This window comes from Idiotropiscis lumnitzeri, chromosome 4 (genome assembly GCF_059441095.1).
Source record: "Idiotropiscis lumnitzeri isolate Australia: NSW breed Sydney's pygmy pipehorse chromosome 4, RoL_Ilum_1.0, whole genome shotgun sequence".
NCBI lineage: Eukaryota > Metazoa > Chordata > Actinopteri > Syngnathiformes > Syngnathidae > Idiotropiscis > Idiotropiscis lumnitzeri.
Window position 1 is genome coordinate 30,794,066 of NC_142394.1, and position 17,911 is coordinate 30,811,976.

At 42.7% G+C, this 17,911-nt stretch overlaps 5 protein-coding genes across 5 annotated transcripts in view; 1 reads left to right on the top strand and 4 right to left on the bottom strand.

The window, feature by feature from the left end:
* Positions 1–1,380, bottom strand: part of chd3 (chromodomain helicase DNA binding protein 3) — a 30,836-nt gene extending 29,456 nt beyond the window's left edge. The window contains 1 exon segment of the mRNA XM_088292590.1: positions 1,107–1,380. Within this exon segment, the coding sequence (XP_088148716.1) occupies positions 1,107–1,275 (169 nt within the window). The 5' untranslated portion in view covers positions 1,276–1,380.
* Positions 1,381–3,373: 1,993 nt separating this feature from the next.
* naa38 (N-alpha-acetyltransferase 38, NatC auxiliary subunit) lies at positions 3,374–4,695 on the top strand. Its single transcript, XM_088294686.1, has 3 exons — positions 3,374–3,491; positions 3,964–4,108; positions 4,186–4,695. The coding sequence occupies exons 1-3, from the start codon at positions 3,405–3,407 to the stop codon at positions 4,326–4,328; spliced, it is 375 nt and encodes a 124-aa protein (XP_088150812.1). The 5' UTR covers positions 3,374–3,404; the 3' UTR covers positions 4,329–4,695.
* Positions 4,423–9,318, bottom strand: dnajc3b (DnaJ (Hsp40) homolog, subfamily C, member 3b). Its single transcript, XM_088294685.1, has 12 exons — positions 8,886–9,318; positions 8,686–8,796; positions 8,370–8,494; positions 8,218–8,292; positions 7,985–8,128; positions 7,730–7,911; positions 7,545–7,664; positions 7,345–7,450; positions 6,378–6,498; positions 6,139–6,271; positions 5,716–5,864; positions 4,423–5,265 (listed from the first exon to the last, which is right to left on the bottom strand). Exons 1-12 carry the CDS (start codon positions 8,968–8,970, stop codon positions 5,123–5,125), a joined length of 1,494 nt encoding a protein of 497 aa, XP_088150811.1. The 5' UTR covers positions 8,971–9,318; the 3' UTR covers positions 4,423–5,122.
* A 255-nt stretch (positions 9,319–9,573) lies between these two features.
* Positions 9,574–14,966, bottom strand: cldn15a (claudin 15a). Its single transcript, XM_088293894.1, has 5 exons — positions 12,774–14,966; positions 12,542–12,706; positions 10,150–10,231; positions 9,976–10,083; positions 9,574–9,899 (listed from the first exon to the last, which is right to left on the bottom strand). Exons 1-5 carry the CDS (start codon positions 12,988–12,990, stop codon positions 9,803–9,805), a joined length of 669 nt encoding a protein of 222 aa, XP_088150020.1. The 5' UTR covers positions 12,991–14,966; the 3' UTR covers positions 9,574–9,802.
* Positions 14,967–15,121: 155 nt separating this feature from the next.
* fis1 (fission, mitochondrial 1) lies at positions 15,122–17,022 on the bottom strand. Its single transcript, XM_088293895.1, has 5 exons — positions 16,948–17,022; positions 16,567–16,699; positions 16,396–16,472; positions 16,186–16,291; positions 15,122–15,491 (listed from the first exon to the last, which is right to left on the bottom strand). The coding sequence occupies exons 1-5, from the start codon at positions 16,990–16,992 to the stop codon at positions 15,388–15,390; spliced, it is 465 nt and encodes a 154-aa protein (XP_088150021.1). The 5' UTR covers positions 16,993–17,022; the 3' UTR covers positions 15,122–15,387.
* Positions 17,023–17,911: the final 889 nt, after the last annotated feature.

Here is a 17,911-nt window from a genome sequence, read left to right on the forward strand (position 1 = left end):
TTTTAGAATGTACAACCAGAACAAAAATGACCCTAGCACGAGGAAAACATAAGCTCCACTCGGGAGGGCTGGCGCCAAGATTCGAACCCGGAACTGCACACATGCCAAGCACCACTCCATCATGCTGCCTACCTGGAAACATAAACCGAGTTGTTCAATGCTTCTTGGTCAGGTGAACACAAAATTGTGACTCAGGACAATTATTGTTTCGCTGCTTGACTCGTGTTGTTCATTTTTGGTTGACATTTGGACAGAAAGGCTTGATGAGAAAATTATTGCCAAGGGGCAACATGATAGCCTGGGAATTAGGCGCTTGAACCTGCAAGTTGACCCCGGTTAACGTCATGAAGCACAATTTATTAAAAAAAATAATAATAAATTGTTGATTGGGTCTACCTCAACCTCTTCCAGCTCCCCGCCTTTCCGTGTGGGAACGCCGCCAACGGCGTGCGGGGGGGCGGACGCCAGGCTCACTCGAGCCCGGGGACTCGTAGGCCGCGGCGGTAGAGCCGCGCGATACATCGGGGAGGGGGGTCCGAACTCGGGCCGTGGAGGTCGCGAGGGGGTTAAGGATCCCGCCGTGGGAGCTCATTTATCATTCTGGCACGGCGGCGGCTTCGAGTTTGGCCCACTCGAATCAATCTTTGTTTTTGTAAACATGAGAAAGAAGCAATATCTACGCACCTTTCACTTTCACCGCCAGAAACTTCTCCAAGTCATCAGAATTTGACTCTGGTGGGAAAGAAGTGTGAAATAAACATGTTGGGAAGTCACCCGTGAAGCAGCAGCAAATACGTTCTGGGAGACATTTGGGTGTGGGTTTCACCCGAATGCGTTTGAACGCATCACGAAAAATGTCCTGGAATGCTGTCATTCCTGTGACACGCGTGTCACGGGAGTGGGGTGAGGGGGGGTGAGGAAGATGACACTTTGGCCGTGGACACAAAACTTCCCGAGCAGACCGAGCTTGTTTAGTGCGCATCACAGTGCTTAAAACGTCTCCCGCGCCAGTTGGAGACGTGCAAGATTTGCAATGCGGCTTCCAGGACGAGGCGTCCAAACGTCGCTTTCAAAGCGTTCTTTTCATCCGGGACGCCGAGACGTACCTGGGGCGGCTGCAGTTTGCCGAGGTGCCGGCGGCGAGTTAATGTCGCTTCTCGCTTCTAAGAAGTCTCCGCCGTCGCCGTCGCCGTCGTCTTCTTCCTCAAAATCTCCTCCCTCGGAATGAAGCGCCTTGCCCTCGTCTTCCTCACAGGCCCGCGGAGGATAGGACATGATAGTCCTCTCATCGGGATCCCGTCCTTGTGTGCAAAACAAAAAAAAACTAAAAAAAATTGTATCGTGCTGTTTATTTAATATTCAAATCGGGGGGGAACGTGAGGGGGGGCATTTTACACTAGGCAGAGAGCAACAAAGATGGCCGCCCTCTTATATTTATTTTTTAACAACCCCCCTACACCCCCCCAATAAGAAAAAAAATCCCCTTACATAAAAAATGGCTGACTATATTATTTCAGCCCCCCCCCTGCACTCTTTGCGCCCCCTCCCTCCTCAAAAAGCTCCACATTGTTACAGGAAAAGGGGGTGTGCATGCGACTTTCATTGTTATTAGTTGTTTGTGCCCCCCCCCCCCCCCTCCGACTGAGAATGTCTGTGCCCCCACCCCCCTCTTCTTATCCCCAGACTTGTGGTGTCACTTTCTGCATTGCAGAGCAAATCTATCAAACATGGCCCCCACCAGAGGGAAAAAAAGCTTTAGTGTATGTGTGTGTGTGTGTGTGTGTGCTGGGAAGGGATCAAGAGGGGGGGGCAAAGAAAAAAATTCTGCCGCAGCCATGCCCAGACTTACATCAGATTGTATTGCTTAAAAAATTAACCACTTGTGGTGAGGATGGAAGTCTGTGAGAAGATGCGATGGCAATTGATTAAATGCTAACATGCTAACAGTTACGTGGGAAAACAGCAGACCAAGGAGTAAATGACAAAAAAAGATGGAAAGAAAAAGAGAACAAAAGAAAAGAAAGAAAGATCTGAAGAAAAAGATCGAAGGCCTCTTGATTTTTTTGCATCTTGCCTTGTAATCAGCTTCCATTTACAAGAGGCGATAGAATACAAACATGCTAAAATGTGGTATACTAACGTAACTAAAATATTTTTAAAAATAAAATCTTAAGCATGCAAGGAAGGGAGGGATGATGGGAACCTGCAGGAAGGAGTGGGGGATATTCGGAAGGAAGAGAGAGGAAAGGAATGAAGGTTGCAAGGATAGAAGGAGGGATGAAAAATGAAGTATTAAAAAAAGAAGGAAGGATGGAAGGAAGTGATGAAGGTGGGATGGAAGGAAGAAAGGAGAGAGATATTGTGTGAAGGATGAATGCAAGAAAGGGGATGATAAAGTCTGGAAAGAATGAAAACAAGCAGTGAAAAGAGTTATGGGAGGGGGAATAAAAGGAAAGAAAGAGGGAAGGATGATGAAAGGAAGGGGAGAAGGGTGGGCGGAAGGAAGAATGGCGAGGAAATGATAAATGAAAGGGAGGCCTGAAAGGAAGGGCAATGGAAGGTAGAATGAAGCAAGGAAGGCTGGGCAGACAGGGGCGGAGCTACAAGGGTGGCCAGGGGTGGCCAATGCCCTTAAACTCCTTCTTACGACTTTTTAAAAAAAATAATAACTGCATCTTTAAGCAATTACAACTGAGCTGAATGCAAATGTAAAATGACCGCTTTTAAGTATAGAACATTTTCCAATTCTTTCGTCAATGTCAATCAAAATCATGACTTTCACACCATAGCAAGCAAACAACACGGTTGTTTATCATACAATCAACAATTTCTTAAACTAAAATGTACACTTATAGCAAGCTTGCACACATACCACAAAGGCAGCAAAAAACACTCTTGATTGTCTGAAACTAACAAATGAGTGCATGAGATTGAAGTGAAGTATGAGAGAGTACACAAAAGAAAATACACTGCAAAGAAAATTGGATTATCTAGTAAATTCAGATTGCCATTTGTTTTTCAATTTAGCGTTGTTCCTGCTTGATTATAAGTGTGATGGGCATTTTTCTAGACGTGTGTGAATTTTAATTAATGAAAGCGTGACTGCTATGACTGCAATGATGAAGAAGGAAACGAGGATTGTAGGAATGAAATGAATGAAAGGGAGGATGCTCACAGCTAGAAAACCGTGTGAATTCACGATTTATAACTCTTGTAAATCAGAGTAACTCAATCAAAATTAAAATCAAGTGAAATGTTCTCATTGTTAAAAACAATATCGTACATTTCAGTAATCATTAAAGTAATAAAACATGTTTCGGAAAGGGAAAGTCATTGAACAGCCTCTTTTGGAGTTCGAGGCATGACCACTGAGGGTCGCTGTTGGGCAAGTGTTGCGTCGAAAAATGTCTGTGACAAATACTTCCGGCAGCAAACCACAGAAGAAGAATGCACAAATGGCAACAATCGAAGAAAACGGACCGTCTACCCATGTATGTTTATTTTGCATATTTGCGCTCTTAGGATCATTATTTTTATGTTTATCGTTATGCGTGTGTCTGCTTCCTGAAAAGCGACACTCGAGCGTTTAGCAATTCAGTCGCTTATGAATTTGCGGTCAGGTGATTCAATGCATAAAAATGGACGGACATTATGATTATTATAATATCGGTTCCCATGTCTTCATTATTATTCTCTTTAGAGCCATTTGGCAAGGACACAGATTTCACGATACACAAACTACTAAACATAGCGTGACTTGTTGCCAAATTAATTTGAGGCAATTAGAAAATCCTGTCAGTTGACTCGTTGGTGATTTTTACACGTTTTAAACCAAGTGCCACCTCAAATAGTTCTCAACTCTTCACGTTCCTCCATAATGAGCATTTAAAAACTCTAAATCCAATTGAACTGTTTTATACTTTCTGTACTATGGAATAACGTGATGTGTTTTCATCATCCCAGGCGAGGCAGAAACTTCAGGGCCTCTTGAACAAGAACATGAGGATTCGCATGACTGACGGCCGGACATTGGTGGGCCTTTTCCTCTGCACAGACCGCGACTGTAACATAATCCTCGGGTCGGCTCAGGAGTTCCTCAAATCCAAAGGTGACCACAGAGTCCCACTTGAAGCGAAGTTCCTTCGCAGTCTACTGATTTTCATGTTCCTCCCCCTTTCTTTTAAGACACTTTCTCCCAGGGGGAACCCCGAGTTCTGGGCCTGGCCATGATCCCCGGTCACCATGTTGTGTCCATTGAGGCCGAGGCTGACATTCTGGACGACACGCAAGCTTTTGGCTTGAACCACTCGGAAATGAAAGGACTATGAAGAAATAAATGGACTTGTGCTTTTGTTTTTCAATTAAATATAATACATTGCATGTCTTTTCAGTGAAGTCTCAAATTCAGAGGAAAAAACATGATTTGAGAAGATGGAGCTTTATTCTCAATGCAGTCAAAAACTCCAGTTACAACAGTCGGGAAATCCGTCTTTTATACTGCCTTGCGATAAGTAGGCAACCACGCTTGCTTCTTCTGGGAATGCTCCCAACTTGCTTTTCATGTCTCACACAGTCAGTAACGTTTTTATTTTTTGGATCATTTTAATGCAGTTGAGCCCCTGCGTCAGATTGACAACAGAAAATGCAAGAACACAAACAAAACAAACTCAATAAATAACGTACGTTCTCCATAAATTACAGTATAAAGTTTTGTTTTTTTTAAAAGAAGTACAGTGCTACTGTAACTTAGAAGTTTTCAGAGTATATCGGCCCAGCATCGCGCCTCTCACTGTACTTTGAAGCGTCAGTCATATTCCTGAGACACTTTTGGCTTGGCATTAGTTGCAAATACAGAGCCTTTGTTCAGAAAACAGTGCGTTTGAAAAGAAAAGTGCAGATTTTGAAATGACGAAAAAGGAAATTCTTGTCTCTCAGCATTCAGTTGTCCATTTGATGATGTCAGTCAAATTGGTACAAAAAAATATTAATGGCACATAAAACAAGGGGGAAAAAAAACTCCATGTGGCAAAACGAAGTGAACTTCGCTTTTTTTTTTTAAGTCTGTCAGCCATTTATGTTTGAAATGAAAAGTCCTCACCGTGACGCCGCACGTACTCGTCCTCTACTGGAACTTGAAGTGGAAGCTGCCTCCCGACTCAAAAGGGTTGAAGGGAAAAGGCCAGCCGTGGCCGTTGTTTCCGCCGCCCTGCTGCTGGTTCTCGGGATCCAATGGATCCTCGCCTGCGTCAAACTTCTGCCTCATTTCTGGAAATGAGAAAAAATCTCAATTGCTTATAAAAATAGTCGAGTCTGGACCAGGTGCTCTTTCCTCAAGTCTTAAATACAATAAACTGCTACCAACATTGGAAATAGAAATAATAATAATTAGATAATACGAGTGCAAATTATTCAACACCAACAAAACACCATCAGCTGAGGCTCGAGTACTTTTACAGTACGGCTTCTGTCCGATTAACTCAATTCAGCTCAGCTATTCTTAAAGTAACTCAGCGAAAATTAAACCGACTCAAATGAACTTATTTTCATTCGACTCAACTTACCTCAAACTCAATCCAACTGAATTTACCTTCAGCTCATTTCACATCATTTAACTTCACTCAACTGAATTTAGCTTCACCACACTTGATTAAATCTCTTGGTGAGGAAGTCAACATTCTCAAAAAACTGACTTTTTATTGTAACAAATTTCCTGACCTGGGTCTGTGAGGACCTCTTTGGCCGAAGCGATGTCGATGAACTTCTTCTCCGCCTCCTTCTTCTCGGCCTCCGACTGGAAGTTGTCCGGGTGCCACTGCTGTGCCAGCTTCCTGTACGCCTTGATGATCTCCTGCTTGTTGGCCGCCCTGAGAAGAGCGCTCCAAAAGTCAATCAATGACCCAAGGCCAAAGTGCGACGCGACATTATCAATGCGGCGAAAGATCCGATATTGTTTATTGTAATAGAGATTCATTTATTGCCGAAAAAAAAACAATACACGGGAAGAGGGCCTTGAAAAAAACAATCCCTTATCGAATCGCAATATTGAGGGGACGGAAAGAAAAACATTGCAGTTTGTCTCCAAATAGTTGTGCCATAATTCAAATAAAAAAAGGATGTTTTTGTGTGTTGAGGCAGTACCGGCTTACGCCGAGGATCTTGTAGTAGTCTCTCTTGCGCGAGAGCTTGAGCAACTTCCGGGCTCGCTCCAGTCCTTCTCGGATGTCGTTGTTGTCGCCGTCAAACTCCTGCGCCTCCTGGTAGTCATCCACGGCTGCGGCAGTGGGATAAAAAAAAAAATCCAAAATAAGAAAGCGCCATCCGAGTGAACAACAGCGCCACAGTGTGGTGGCAGCTCGCATCACACAAGCGGCGTTGACCTTTCTCGTAGTCTTGGTTGAGGATGAAGGCCTCGGCGCGGTCGCGCAGGATCTTCACGTTGCGAGGGTCCCTCTGGTGCGCCTCGGAGCACGCGTCAATGGCTTCTGTGGCTGACTTGAGCTGCAAATGGTCGCACACAAATTAATGGTCTCGTGCAAATGATGATGCTTGTAGCCGTCAGGCGCACGTTAACACGCTGTGCTAAAAGATCAAGTTGGGACAGGTTATTGCTTAACGGGTAACTAATTGAATATCAAATTCTTCAACGACTAGTTTGATAATCAACAAATGGTTTCGAGCAAGAGGGTCCATTAGGTCGATCACACGAGTGTTGGGAGCACTCATGGCATTTAAATCAATCACTGGCAGCCGTCCCGGTTTGATGCTAATGAGATAGCTGCCTCTCAACGGGAGTGAATGAGTTAAAAAAAAAATTAGACTCCCTCAAATTTACTTTTTTCTCTCAATTTGATGGAACTATGCTTAATATAACAACATAATTTCAATAAATTCTAACTTAACTTATGTAAACTTAATTGATCTGAACTCAACTTAATTTAACTCAACTCAAATGAACTTGAATTTAGTCGATTTAATTTTAATTAGCTCAAATTAATATTTTCAATCAACACAAACTATATCCCATTTAATTGAACTTTACTCAATTGAATTGAGCTCACGTACACAAAAGCCATCGCGTCCCAATTTAACACAATTCAACTAAACTAGCCCAACTTAAAGAAACCGTTTTGGAATAAAGGGATGGAAATGTTTTCTCAACCGATTCATCAACGATTTGAAAAATAAATTGATTTTGCTCTTTGATGATGACAATGAGGTCCTGGTTGTCGGAAGAAAGATCAAAAGCAATTTTTGAATATATTAGAAGTCAAGATGAACTCATTAAACATGAAAAAAAAAATGTTTGTTGGCTTCCTCCTAACACAGGCCAAGACGGCATCTCACCTTGACGAGACAGAAGCAAATCCTCTCCTTGGCCAGGTTGGTGTAGTGCGACACGTGCGGCTCCGCCTTCATCACACCCTCGTACTTCTCAATGGCATTGCGGTACCTAAGGGTGAGCGGAGGATCTGAGTAAATCGGGCCCTAACGTTTGAGAGGTCGGCGGCACGGCGCGGCGAGGAACCCCGTCCACTATACTCCACCTTTCCGCCTGGACCAGCTCCTCGGCCGAATCCAGCTGCTTGCTGAGCTTCTTCACTTGCTTGTAGTGGCCCAGGCAATCCTTGTCGTCTTGATCTAGCTTCAGACACTCTCGGACTTGGCTGTGCACGAGGTTCAGAGGCACGTAAGTGGGGTGGACGGTAGACGAGAGATCAGTGTGACTCACGTAAGAGACTCGTGGTGTTCCCCCAGGCGGTAATGCAGCAGACTCAGCTTGAGGAAAGCGGCGCGGTTGTCGCTGCGCAGACGTGTGGCGGGCGCCAGGTCCTGAATGGCCTTCTGTGGATCCCCAGTGCGGAGGTGGCAGTCGGCGCGCAGCTCCCGCATCTCGGGATCCCACGGCGAGATCTAGCAAGAAGGTTGTGAAGCATCATCACAAGTTAACGCGGCAGCCTAATCCAAGACGGCGTTTTCAGCGTACCTCAACGACTCGCTCCAGCACCGAGATGGCGCCGCCATAGTTGCCCTGGTGGTACGCTGCCCGGGCGTCCTCCTGCAGCTCTTCCAGATCTTCGGCTCTCGACAGCTGCTCCAGTGCGTCGGCGTGATCCGGAGACGGCCCGAGCTGTGAGCGGAAAAAGAAGAGAGGTACAACAGCTGCTTCAATTGGAGCGAGGAAAAATAAATAAATAAAAAGCACAGTTCTGTGCTCACCACCGCTACAAAGTCGTCACGGGCCTCCTGCGCGTTGCCTTGTTTCAGAAGGATGTTCCCCCTCTGCAGTCGGGCCTGGGAAAGCACACAAGGATGCAAGGGATGGAAGTCATGCCACACCAAGCGAGGGGATGCGTTTTTCTTCTTCTTACAGCAAGGAAGTCAGGCTTGATCTGGATGGCCCTGGTCAGATCGGGAAGGGCCGATCGGGACTTGCCCATGGCCAGGAACACGGCGGCGCGTTTGTAGTATGTCAGGTAGTTTTTCGAATCAGACTCTGGACACACCAAGACATGCAAACGTCAAGATTCACATTGGACATTTTAACAATTCATTCTACATCAACTTGAGCTGAAATGCAACAAAGTTAACATTTCTTAGTCTATTTGAACCATTCTAAATGTCCACATTTCTACATTTTTTGAAGAGTCCTCTTGTTTTGGGCTCGAATGAGAATGGTAATCTTACCCACAGCCGAGTGGTAATGGGACAAGGCTTCAGCCAGTTGACCGGCTGCCAAAAGTTTGCGGCCCATCTCCAAGTGATGCTCAATTTCGCCGCGCGTTGCCCCCAAGACGCCTGGAACACAGCGTGCTCGTCGTTTAAAAGAGAAAGATGACCAAACAAAACAAAAAAACTCGTTTACGCGGTGATCTCAACCACCTTACCGTCGAGCTGGAGGTCCAGGATGACAGAAAGCAGGGACAAGGAGAACAAGACCCCGCCGACTCCCGTCAGGCGTCCCCAGTCCATACCGGCGATGGGTTAGTAACTCACCAAACGCGACGTCCAACTCATTGAGGCGACATTTTGCAGTTTAAGCTTCTGCGACAACTAGCCGAGCAGAGTATTTACGGTCCGGTCGCGCTCAAATTCCGTGTGGAAAACACTGCTCGGCGAAAATATTCCGTCTGGAAACATGTCACTTTTAACGCTACGTTACACAGAAATAATAATACTTAAAAAAAAACGGAGTCAAATTTAGAGTTTTTCAGCTGTTCCAAAGACGGAATTGCCTCACGCATCCACGGAAAAAATAGGAACTCTTTTCGTTTGGTATTTGGCGACCTCGCACTTGACAGCGCCGAGCCCTCGACGATTGGTCCACGAGTCGGGACATCCGCATCCGGTTGGACACGCGGCCTCTTTTCATTGGACAACAGTGGTTGGTTGCGTTATGCTCAAATAATGAATAACATGTCCCACTAAAGAAATTGAAGTTCACAAATTCAATTGTTTTCAAAATTCAAATTCGACTTCACAAAATATTCCAACAATACAAAAATAAATAAAAATATTTTTTTTATTTGCATTTTGATTTGCTGCTGTATGACTCAAATGATATGACCCAAAACCTTGTTCAACATGTACAATATGTTTATTGAGCATAATTGTAGGGAAAAAACTGTACAAAAAAAAACAAAATTCAAGAATCAATTGAACAGATTTCCATTGCATAATACATGGGAATATTTGACATAAATAACATTGCAGAAAATAAGAGTACAAAATGTGACAAAACAATGCATGTATTCCACTAGAATATGTAATCATTTCATAAGTATATGAAAAAAAAAGATTCCATTCAAACATACGCATTTCGGCCATACGTGCTGGCGGCCACACTTCTGGTCCGAGCCGGTCCAGAGTAAACAGTACCTCTGCTTTGATGAGGCAAAGGGCTGCAAAATTCATAATAAACACGTCAAGATGAAGTCATCTAACTTGTTGGCTTTCAAGTGGGATGGCGTCACTTACTACTTTCCCTCTGAGCCGATCCTGCAGGAGCACGTGAGGCACGCCCCCCCGGCGATGGCCAGCACGGCCGAGCACCACCCGATGTAGAGCCCCTCGCCGATTTCGTATCTGCGACGACAGAAACATTAAGGTCAGGGTGCGTGATGTTTCCCACACGTGCAGCGTCATCTGTACCTTGTACCGGGAAAGAACGGGTCGAAAAATTCTTGAGTGATGTTAAAGGCGTACCAGGACACTGACACCATTGTGCACAAACCTTTGAAAAAAAAGAAAGAACAATTAATCACAAGCCTAATAAAAAGTAAATGACGTAAAAAAATACCATTAAGGAAACGAGAAAATTATGGGAAAAGTCCAAAGGTGACGCACAATTCTTACAGAATTTGGAGACAATTTTTCATATTTTGCAGATTTGATGACACGCTTCCACATTTCTTTACCATTTCCAAAGTCAAAATGTTCCTCACAATTAGGTCATCAGGCTATTATTATTATTTTATTATTATTTTTTTAATATTCCCAAAGATCGTGCTAAACCCTAAATTTACAATTTTCCCCCAAATGTCATTCTTATGTCAAAATATTCTATAATAGAGAATATACCAATCTCAACAATTAAAACGGAATTCACCCGAAGGCCAAATAAAAAACTCGACCAAAATAAAATGACCATCACTTAACTCATTTATTGCCATTGACGGCTAAAGACATCAAAGATCCATTTTTTTTTACTCTGCTGGTAGTGAATGAGGTGAGGAATAAATGTAAATTGCTAGATATAACAAAAAGTTAAATACAGCTGAAATATACTTTCTGTTCGGCTTATTCAATTTCCCAAATGACAAAATAATTTTTACAATGTACCTCCCCTAATTATTTTTTCCTCCCACAGATTCTACTTTAGACTACAGCAGTTCAGAATCCATTTTTCAGAAACTACATGCAATTTCTACACGACAAAGCCACCATTGTGCACAATTTTTTCCTTTATTAATCATTGAGGATATAGCGGCTGCCAAACAAGTCCAAAGTCTGACAGGAAGAATTGATTTTTATAAGCCGTAAAATGCCTCTTTTATTATCTTTAGGGTGTTTTATAACAGCCGTGCTCAAAGATGCTGTTTTTCTTTTCACTGTTGACCTTGAATCAATGAATCCCAGTCATGGAAATCATCCAATTTCACTTCAGTGGCACAAAAATCATTTACTTGCTATAAATAATATATGTTTGTTCATCTTTCTATCTATGCCAGCGACACAGTGAGTAGCAAGAAGAATTTTATAACAAATTCAGCCATGGATGATCATACTAAGAAAATGTGTGTTTTCATACACAAAAAATATTGCAAGCATAAACAAGAGTACTTATTTTCCATAGTCCAAGGCAAAACAATATGCATACTGCAAAAATTCTGCTTAAAAAAAAAAGATATTGCGACAGAAGAACCGAAAGACAGGGGGACTTAGGATGGAGCCCTGCTGCAAAGCCGCGAACTAACTAATTGTTGATTGATTGATCATTTAAACACATTACAAAATAAAAAAAAAATGGGAGAGGAAAGAAAATCCTCAGATGTCATCGACCCACTCAGTCGACAGTTGACATGTTCAAGGGAGTAGGAAGAATTACAATCCTGATCTCGTCCTACCCCTTAGTTCACATATCCAATTAGTACACTGGGAAGATATTTATGAACAAAGACGGATCCCATAATAGAACAAATACGTAGATACCAGATTAAAATGATAATATATATTGATAATCGCCTAAGAATGGCGGAGAAGCCCTACTTTGGACCAAATGAAGCTCATCACCTCACTTCAACTTTGTTTGAAGGAAGTGAGATGTCACAAGATGGCAGCAAAGCACTACTTTGGTCTAAATAAAGCCCCGCAACTCACTTCAACTTGCTCCCATGACCAGTACTTTGAATAGTCACCATTGAAAGCAACACAATGCCAGATAATTGCTAACAAAGAACTTTAATCCCTGGTGACAAATCATCGCAGTGTGGCAAGGAGGACTCAATGTCAGATTTTTTTTTTTTTTTGCCCCAAGTGCCGATGGCTAGTATCGTCAACCTTCAAAAGAACCTGATTGATCCAAAAAAAAAAAAAAAAGGCCGGTATTGGCAGAGTACCTCCATCTGGTATCGGTTAAACGATTTTTGCAATTTCAAATATGTACCTGGCATCCATCAAGACTGCAGAAACACGACCCAAGTAATGCAGCAGGTTGGTGGGCTCCCTCTAGTGGCAATAAGTATGTAGTACCACACTAAGATTGTGAATGAATCAAACCATATCATCTCAAATGGCATCCTTACAACCAAACAAACGTAAGCACAAACCAGTGATTTATTTATTTTTTTCAAAGCGCTTCATAAAACGGCTCGATTGAAATGTGCGAGTGGTGCTATGCCCGGTGAGCAGCGGGCTAAGATCTTGCCTACAAGTGTTTTACAGATAAACATGAACCAGTCAATTGTTCTGCAATAAATGTCAAGAAAGATTTTCAGACTTTTGAGGTGGCACTTGGCGTCAATTTGGAGAAGTACGGCACTACCTTGAAGGATGAAAAGGACGCCAGCGGCGCCCGCGATCCGACCCTTCAGCACGTAGTTGTCGCCACCCGCCTTGGAGCACTGCACGCCCACCAGCGCCGCCACCAGGCCGAAGGCGCCCATCACCACCGACGTGATCATGAGGGCGCGGGATGCCTGGATGTAACCTGGCACGGGGACGACATAACAAGGTTTGCAAAACCAAACCAAAAAAAAAATGAAATAGTCATTTACCGTTCAACGCGAGTAGGGACGGGAATTCCCGGCAGTTGTGGACGCCGGTGGAGTCGGTGGCGCAGGACATCCAGAGGTTCTCGTAGATGGTCGACGTGGTGATGACGTTGCCGTCCACCGTCGACGTCTTCCAGTAGCGGTTGGGCAGCGCCACCCCGACCAGCACCCAGCCCAGAAAGCCCAAAACTAACGCCACTACTTCCACAATGGGATCCATAATTGAACCCCAAATATCACCCCGCCCACCCTCAAGGTCCAAAAAGCGGCGAGCAGGAGACGACGTCCGGACTTCGGGAAGGCGAATCAAAGCATCGGCTGTGATGGCTTGCACGAGAAGTATGAACGCTCGCCAAACACATGGATTTATATCACCTGTTCTCTCCGCCCACCTCAACACACACACACACACACACACACACACGAACACACACAGACGGATATCTGCTCCCACTTAACACCCCCGAAATGTAACAAACTGTTTATCAGCTCATGCAGAGTCCAATGGTCACACGAGTAACAGAACACACTATGTCCTTTTTTTTTGTATGCGCAGAAATAATCAATTTAAAAAAAATAGAACAATAAAAAAACTGTCTAAATCAAAATCTAATTGGTGAAATTTGACAAGAAAAATACGGCATGATTTATGATCAGAGAAAAAAAGGAAGTTGGACGTCTTTTGCCGTCAATGGCAGAAAATGAGTTAAACATAAATTACCAAGGTAGCTTTTAAAAAAAAAAATTGGACAATGTCATTCTAAGAATGCTGTAATTATTCTGGGTTGTATTTTAACTGGAATGAATGAAAAAAAAAAAATAATATATATATATATATATATATATATATATATATATATATATATGTTATTCATTTTTATTTTCTAGAGTGTTAAAAAGAAATAAATAACTGTTAACTTTCTTTGCTTCCTGTGACAACTGACCTCTGCTTGAGCCGCTGGCATGAAAACTGACAGACGCACTTTTAGTTTGAAAAAAATTGCTTGACAGCTCGCCGGAGAAATCAAAAATAATTGAGCAAAGTCAAAAGCCGTATTTGTTGTACGTCTTTGGTGTCTTCACAAAACGGGATCAATGAGATTTGATAATTGTTTCTGAGAAGAAAATCAGGATTGTTTTCAGGCTCATTTGAGTCCATTTTGTTGGCGAACATTTTAACAACTTTTTAGAAAAGGAAAAAAAAAGATACTTTTAGATTAAATCATCTACATTTGAATGTATCTGGTCTTAAAGGCCTAAACGGAAGTTTTTACGTTTTTCTGTGACGACGCAGCTTCAGTAGACGCTAGTTTTGTATCTTGCTCAAGGACTTTTGGTAACACTGGCCGGGGATCAAACCCGCAACCTCTGAGTTGGGAGCCGACCACTCCAGCACTGCGCCATGCCGACCCCAAAACAAACGTAGCAGGCGTTGCTTTGCGAGAGGCTGTAAATATTTACGACAGGACGGGAGGAGGCACTTGGCATTGATTTGAGCTCATCAAAGCGCCACAAGTACACGACGCCAATAAATAGATCCGCTGTCATTCTGTTATTTTAAGGGCAAGCGGCGCAGGCCCTAAAACGCTTGCTGGTGTTTTTGTTGCAACCTTGGTGACCAATCTGTGGCCTCCCGCACGCTATCAGCCAGCTCATTAATCGTGACACACAAACATCGAAGGCATGCTGGGTAGAGCCAGCCAGACCTTCGCCATGACATTTTTTCCCACTCCCTCCATTTATGTCGAGAGGAAACGAAGAGCGGCTTGCAAAGCCTCCAAACAGCAATTAGTTCATTTAAAATAATAATACACTAATTGTAAAAACAAATCTCAAATCCAAACAAGTCATTTGTCAAAAAAAAAAAACAGAATTCACGCAACCTCATTTTTTAATTAATGTTTTTCAACAACTATGCAAATACTGCCTTCCCGTGAGTTTATCATGGACATCCTCACAAGGAGTACGATTTAATGCACCAATATTGTTTTTTATTATTCGATTTATTATGACGGCAAATTACTCGTTTGTCACTTGGGAGTTTCGGTCTGCTGTCAGGTGAGTTAATGAATAACACACCACGAGGTTGTTAACTCCACATGCACGCACAGACGTACACCCACGATGGCCTCGTAAAACAACGTTGACAAATTTGATTTCATCTTTGGGTCAAGACGATTACAAGGCCAGCCAACAAGGCCAAGTCCTGTTTTTTTTTTTTTTTTTTTTAAATACCGGTACATGTTTTATTCCTTGCTGCCGGCACTTTGCGATCGCGATGTACTCTGCGGCAACTACCGGCGCCGCTGCCGATAAGGTTGGAATTGTTTGATGAGAACAGGTGACTCAAGTCAACATCTTTCCATGTTTTTTTTTTTTTTTTTTTAATTGGCGATCAGGGAAAAACAAGCTGTTAAACTCCAGACATTTGACAGAACATTCCCTTTTCAATCGATTAGCATGAAAACAAATTGGATGATAAATAAAAGGAGTGGCGTGATGCGTGTTTTGTTATGTACACAGGCAACAGTTTGCGAGCGACGGTCAATCGTCAATGCAAAGGAGAATATACAGAATTCAATGTGGTAGTCCAGCGCAAAAAAAAAAAAAGTTCCGGTTAAAATTTGGGCCCTCGCTTGGCCACAGCCAGGCCGATGAGGCCGGCTAATCCAGCCACTCCAAGACCGATTCCCCCCACGATCGCCATGCCGACCAAGCCATCTAGAAAACAGGACGGGTTCAGGGAGCGGCTGTGCGCATGCTCGCACTCACAAAAAAAAAAAAAAAACGCACTCTCACATTTGCACCAATTTAAATTCACAAACACTCTCACACATGATCACACTCGTGCGCTCATCTGCAACAATTACAATCCAAACGTTCTCGCTCACTCACCTGCTCTCGCACACTCTCACTTACTCAACTCTCACTTTCTGTCAAACACTCACGCACACGATCTCACTCGCTCACGTTACACCTATTAAAACTGCTCACTTGCACACACAAACTCGAGCTCACTCTCATACACACGCACGCAATCTCATTTAGGCTCGCAAACACTAAAACTCAATCGGGAGCTCACTTACTCAAACTGACCTGCACGTACACTCAAAATCTCTCACATTCAAATGAAACTCACACAACTCATACTCACGCACCAACCCACTCACACAGTCACACACACTTTGAACCACCTGCTCTCACAATCACTCTTTCGGGTCTCTCTCACATTATCCCTCTCACTCCTAAAAAATTCCCCAAGGCTGCATCACCTAAAAACACATGACACACTCACTCACAGTCTCACTCATTTGCCTACTAAGTCACTCGGCCACTGCCACAACTTAAGTCAGTCTGTGACTCACACAAAAAAAAACGCCTCACTCACATTCAAAATCACACTGGTCAATTTCACCTTTTTTCAAAGCCTTGTCAATGACAGCCTGCAACTCCAGCGCCTGCTTGTTGCCAGGCTCGTTCCCCAGGAGGATGCGGATATACTTCAGGGCTTCTTCGTATTCCTGCAAAAGACGCACACGACGGCTTTTAGGCCCTCAAGTCTACTCATACAATTCCTCAGGTACATAATCCAAAAGAATAAACATGACGTGGGCGAACTTTTCACCTTCAGTCGGTAGTTGGCCACGGCAAGGTAGAATAAGAAGTCGCGCGTGTCATCCTTTGAGGCTTTCTGGACAAGTTCTTTGGCAAAACAACATGCAAAATGTGAAAGAGGCTCAAGAGAAACAGGAGGGGAAGATGAAATGAAATGAAACATGCGCTTGGCAACACTCACCCTCCAACAATGCAATTCCTTTCTTGATGTCGTTGGTGTATTTGCTCCTGATCAAAAACCATGCATATTCAAACTTGGTCTCCTTGGAAACGGCGCCCTTCGCCAACTCATTGTTGTATTTCTTCTCAAATTTCTAAGAAATTTTTAGATGCGCGTGTGGGTCAAAGACTTATTTCGTTAACGTTAATATGACAGTCAAAGATTTCAAAGGAGCATTAGCATTAGCTACCTATGTGACGCGACAACTTTGTCGCCTGAAATTAAAAATATTCGCTTGTGGCAGGGTCGAATGGGGAATACAAGCACATCTGTTGGTCAGCTGTGAGCTGTCAAACGATGTAATGGAGGAAGATATGTTTTAAAAACACGGAGGGAACTTACTAGAAGGTCTTCGGGAGCCACTACGTCGCTCAACACAGCCTCCATGTTTGCGGAAATGGGACCCGAAGACCACGCCTCTGTTTATGTACGTCACGTGTAACGTCATCGCGAAACCAAAATGGTTAGGAAAAAAAATATTAAATCGTGTACGAATAGAAAATTAAATGGACTTAAACATATTTTATTCTTATTGTTATTTATTAAATCATTAAATACGTCGCTCATACGGCTTTAAAGTTGGCGGAAATGGAACGCTTGACCGCGCGTCTTTAGTCAGGTTTCCCGTGACGTAAGCATGACAGCAAATTGAATTAAGTTATTTAATGAAATAGAAAAATGAAATATTTTAATGCCATAAATTAGAAACAAAACAAAATTGAACCACTGAATAAACGCACACATTAAGTTAATTATTTTGTACTATATTCCGATCAAATAATTAAAATAAATAAGAACGTCATATAAAATAATTATTTGCATTTTATAAATTGAAAAATGAAAAAATCGAACTCATGCATTGAGTATTTGTATTCTTTATTAAATGTATAGTGAAAATAAAATTCGTAAAATGGCATTCGATATACGTAATTAAATACTAATTACAAATAAAAAATGGTAAATGCGTTTAATGTTTATTGAACTGAATTTATAAAATTAAGACTAAAACGAGATATAGTGTAATAAATACATAATGAAAATATTGATTTGCTAATTAAAACAAAAATAATAGTACTTAATAAATACTAACAGATAAAACTTCAATGAGCATAACATTACAACAGTGATCTCCTACCTTCGGTCCGTGGACCAGTACCACTTTGAAGCGGGCCGCCGCAGGCTGCATAGATCAGAAAAAAAATTGCAGTAGAGATTCTAATTGTATTGGTTGCATTATGCTCATATTAAACACAAGCTAGTGATATGAGTAATGATAGCACGGTCCGCAAAAGTTTAGCAGTTGGAT

Excerpts from the sequence above, each read along its gene's own strand:
- naa38 (XM_088294686.1), top strand. The coding sequence starts at position 3,405 with ATGTCTGTGACAAATACTTCCGGCAGCAAACCACAGAAGAAGAATGCA. Across the intron at positions 3,492-3,963 it reads AAAACGGACCGTCTACCCAT|GCGAGGCAGAAACTTCAGGG; the intron begins GTATGTTTATTT and ends TCATCATCCCAG. Across the intron at positions 4,109-4,185 it reads GGAGTTCCTCAAATCCAAAG|ACACTTTCTCCCAGGGGGAA; the intron begins GTGACCACAGAG and ends CTTTCTTTTAAG.
- dnajc3b (XM_088294685.1), bottom strand. The coding sequence starts at position 8,970 with ATGGACTGGGGACGCCTGACGGGAGTCGGCGGGGTCTTGTTCTCCTTG. Across the intron at positions 6,499-7,344 it reads TTTGCTTCTGTCTCGTCAAG|CTCAAGTCAGCCACAGAAGC; the intron begins GTGAGATGCCGT and ends GACCATTTGCAG. Across the intron at positions 6,272-6,377 it reads CAACCAAGACTACGAGAAAG|CCGTGGATGACTACCAGGAG; the intron begins GTCAACGCCGCT and ends CCACTGCCGCAG.
- cldn15a (XM_088293894.1), bottom strand. The coding sequence starts at position 12,990 with ATGGATCCCATTGTGGAAGTAGTGGCGTTAGTTTTGGGCTTTCTGGGC. Across the intron at positions 12,707-12,773 it reads GTCCCTACTCGCGTTGAACG|GTTACATCCAGGCATCCCGC; the intron begins GTAAATGACTAT and ends TCCCCGTGCCAG. Across the intron at positions 10,232-12,541 it reads CGTCCTTTTCATCCTTCAAG|GTTTGTGCACAATGGTGTCA; the intron begins GTAGTGCCGTAC and ends TTTTTTTCAAAG.
- fis1 (XM_088293895.1), bottom strand. The coding sequence starts at position 16,992 with ATGGAGGCTGTGTTGAGCGACGTAGTGGCTCCCGAAGACCTTCTA. Across the intron at positions 16,700-16,947 it reads TGGCTCCCGAAGACCTTCTA|AAATTTGAGAAGAAATACAA; the intron begins GTAAGTTCCCTC and ends AAAATTTCTTAG. Across the intron at positions 16,292-16,395 it reads TGGCCAACTACCGACTGAAG|GAATACGAAGAAGCCCTGAA; the intron begins GTGAAAAGTTCG and ends CGTCTTTTGCAG.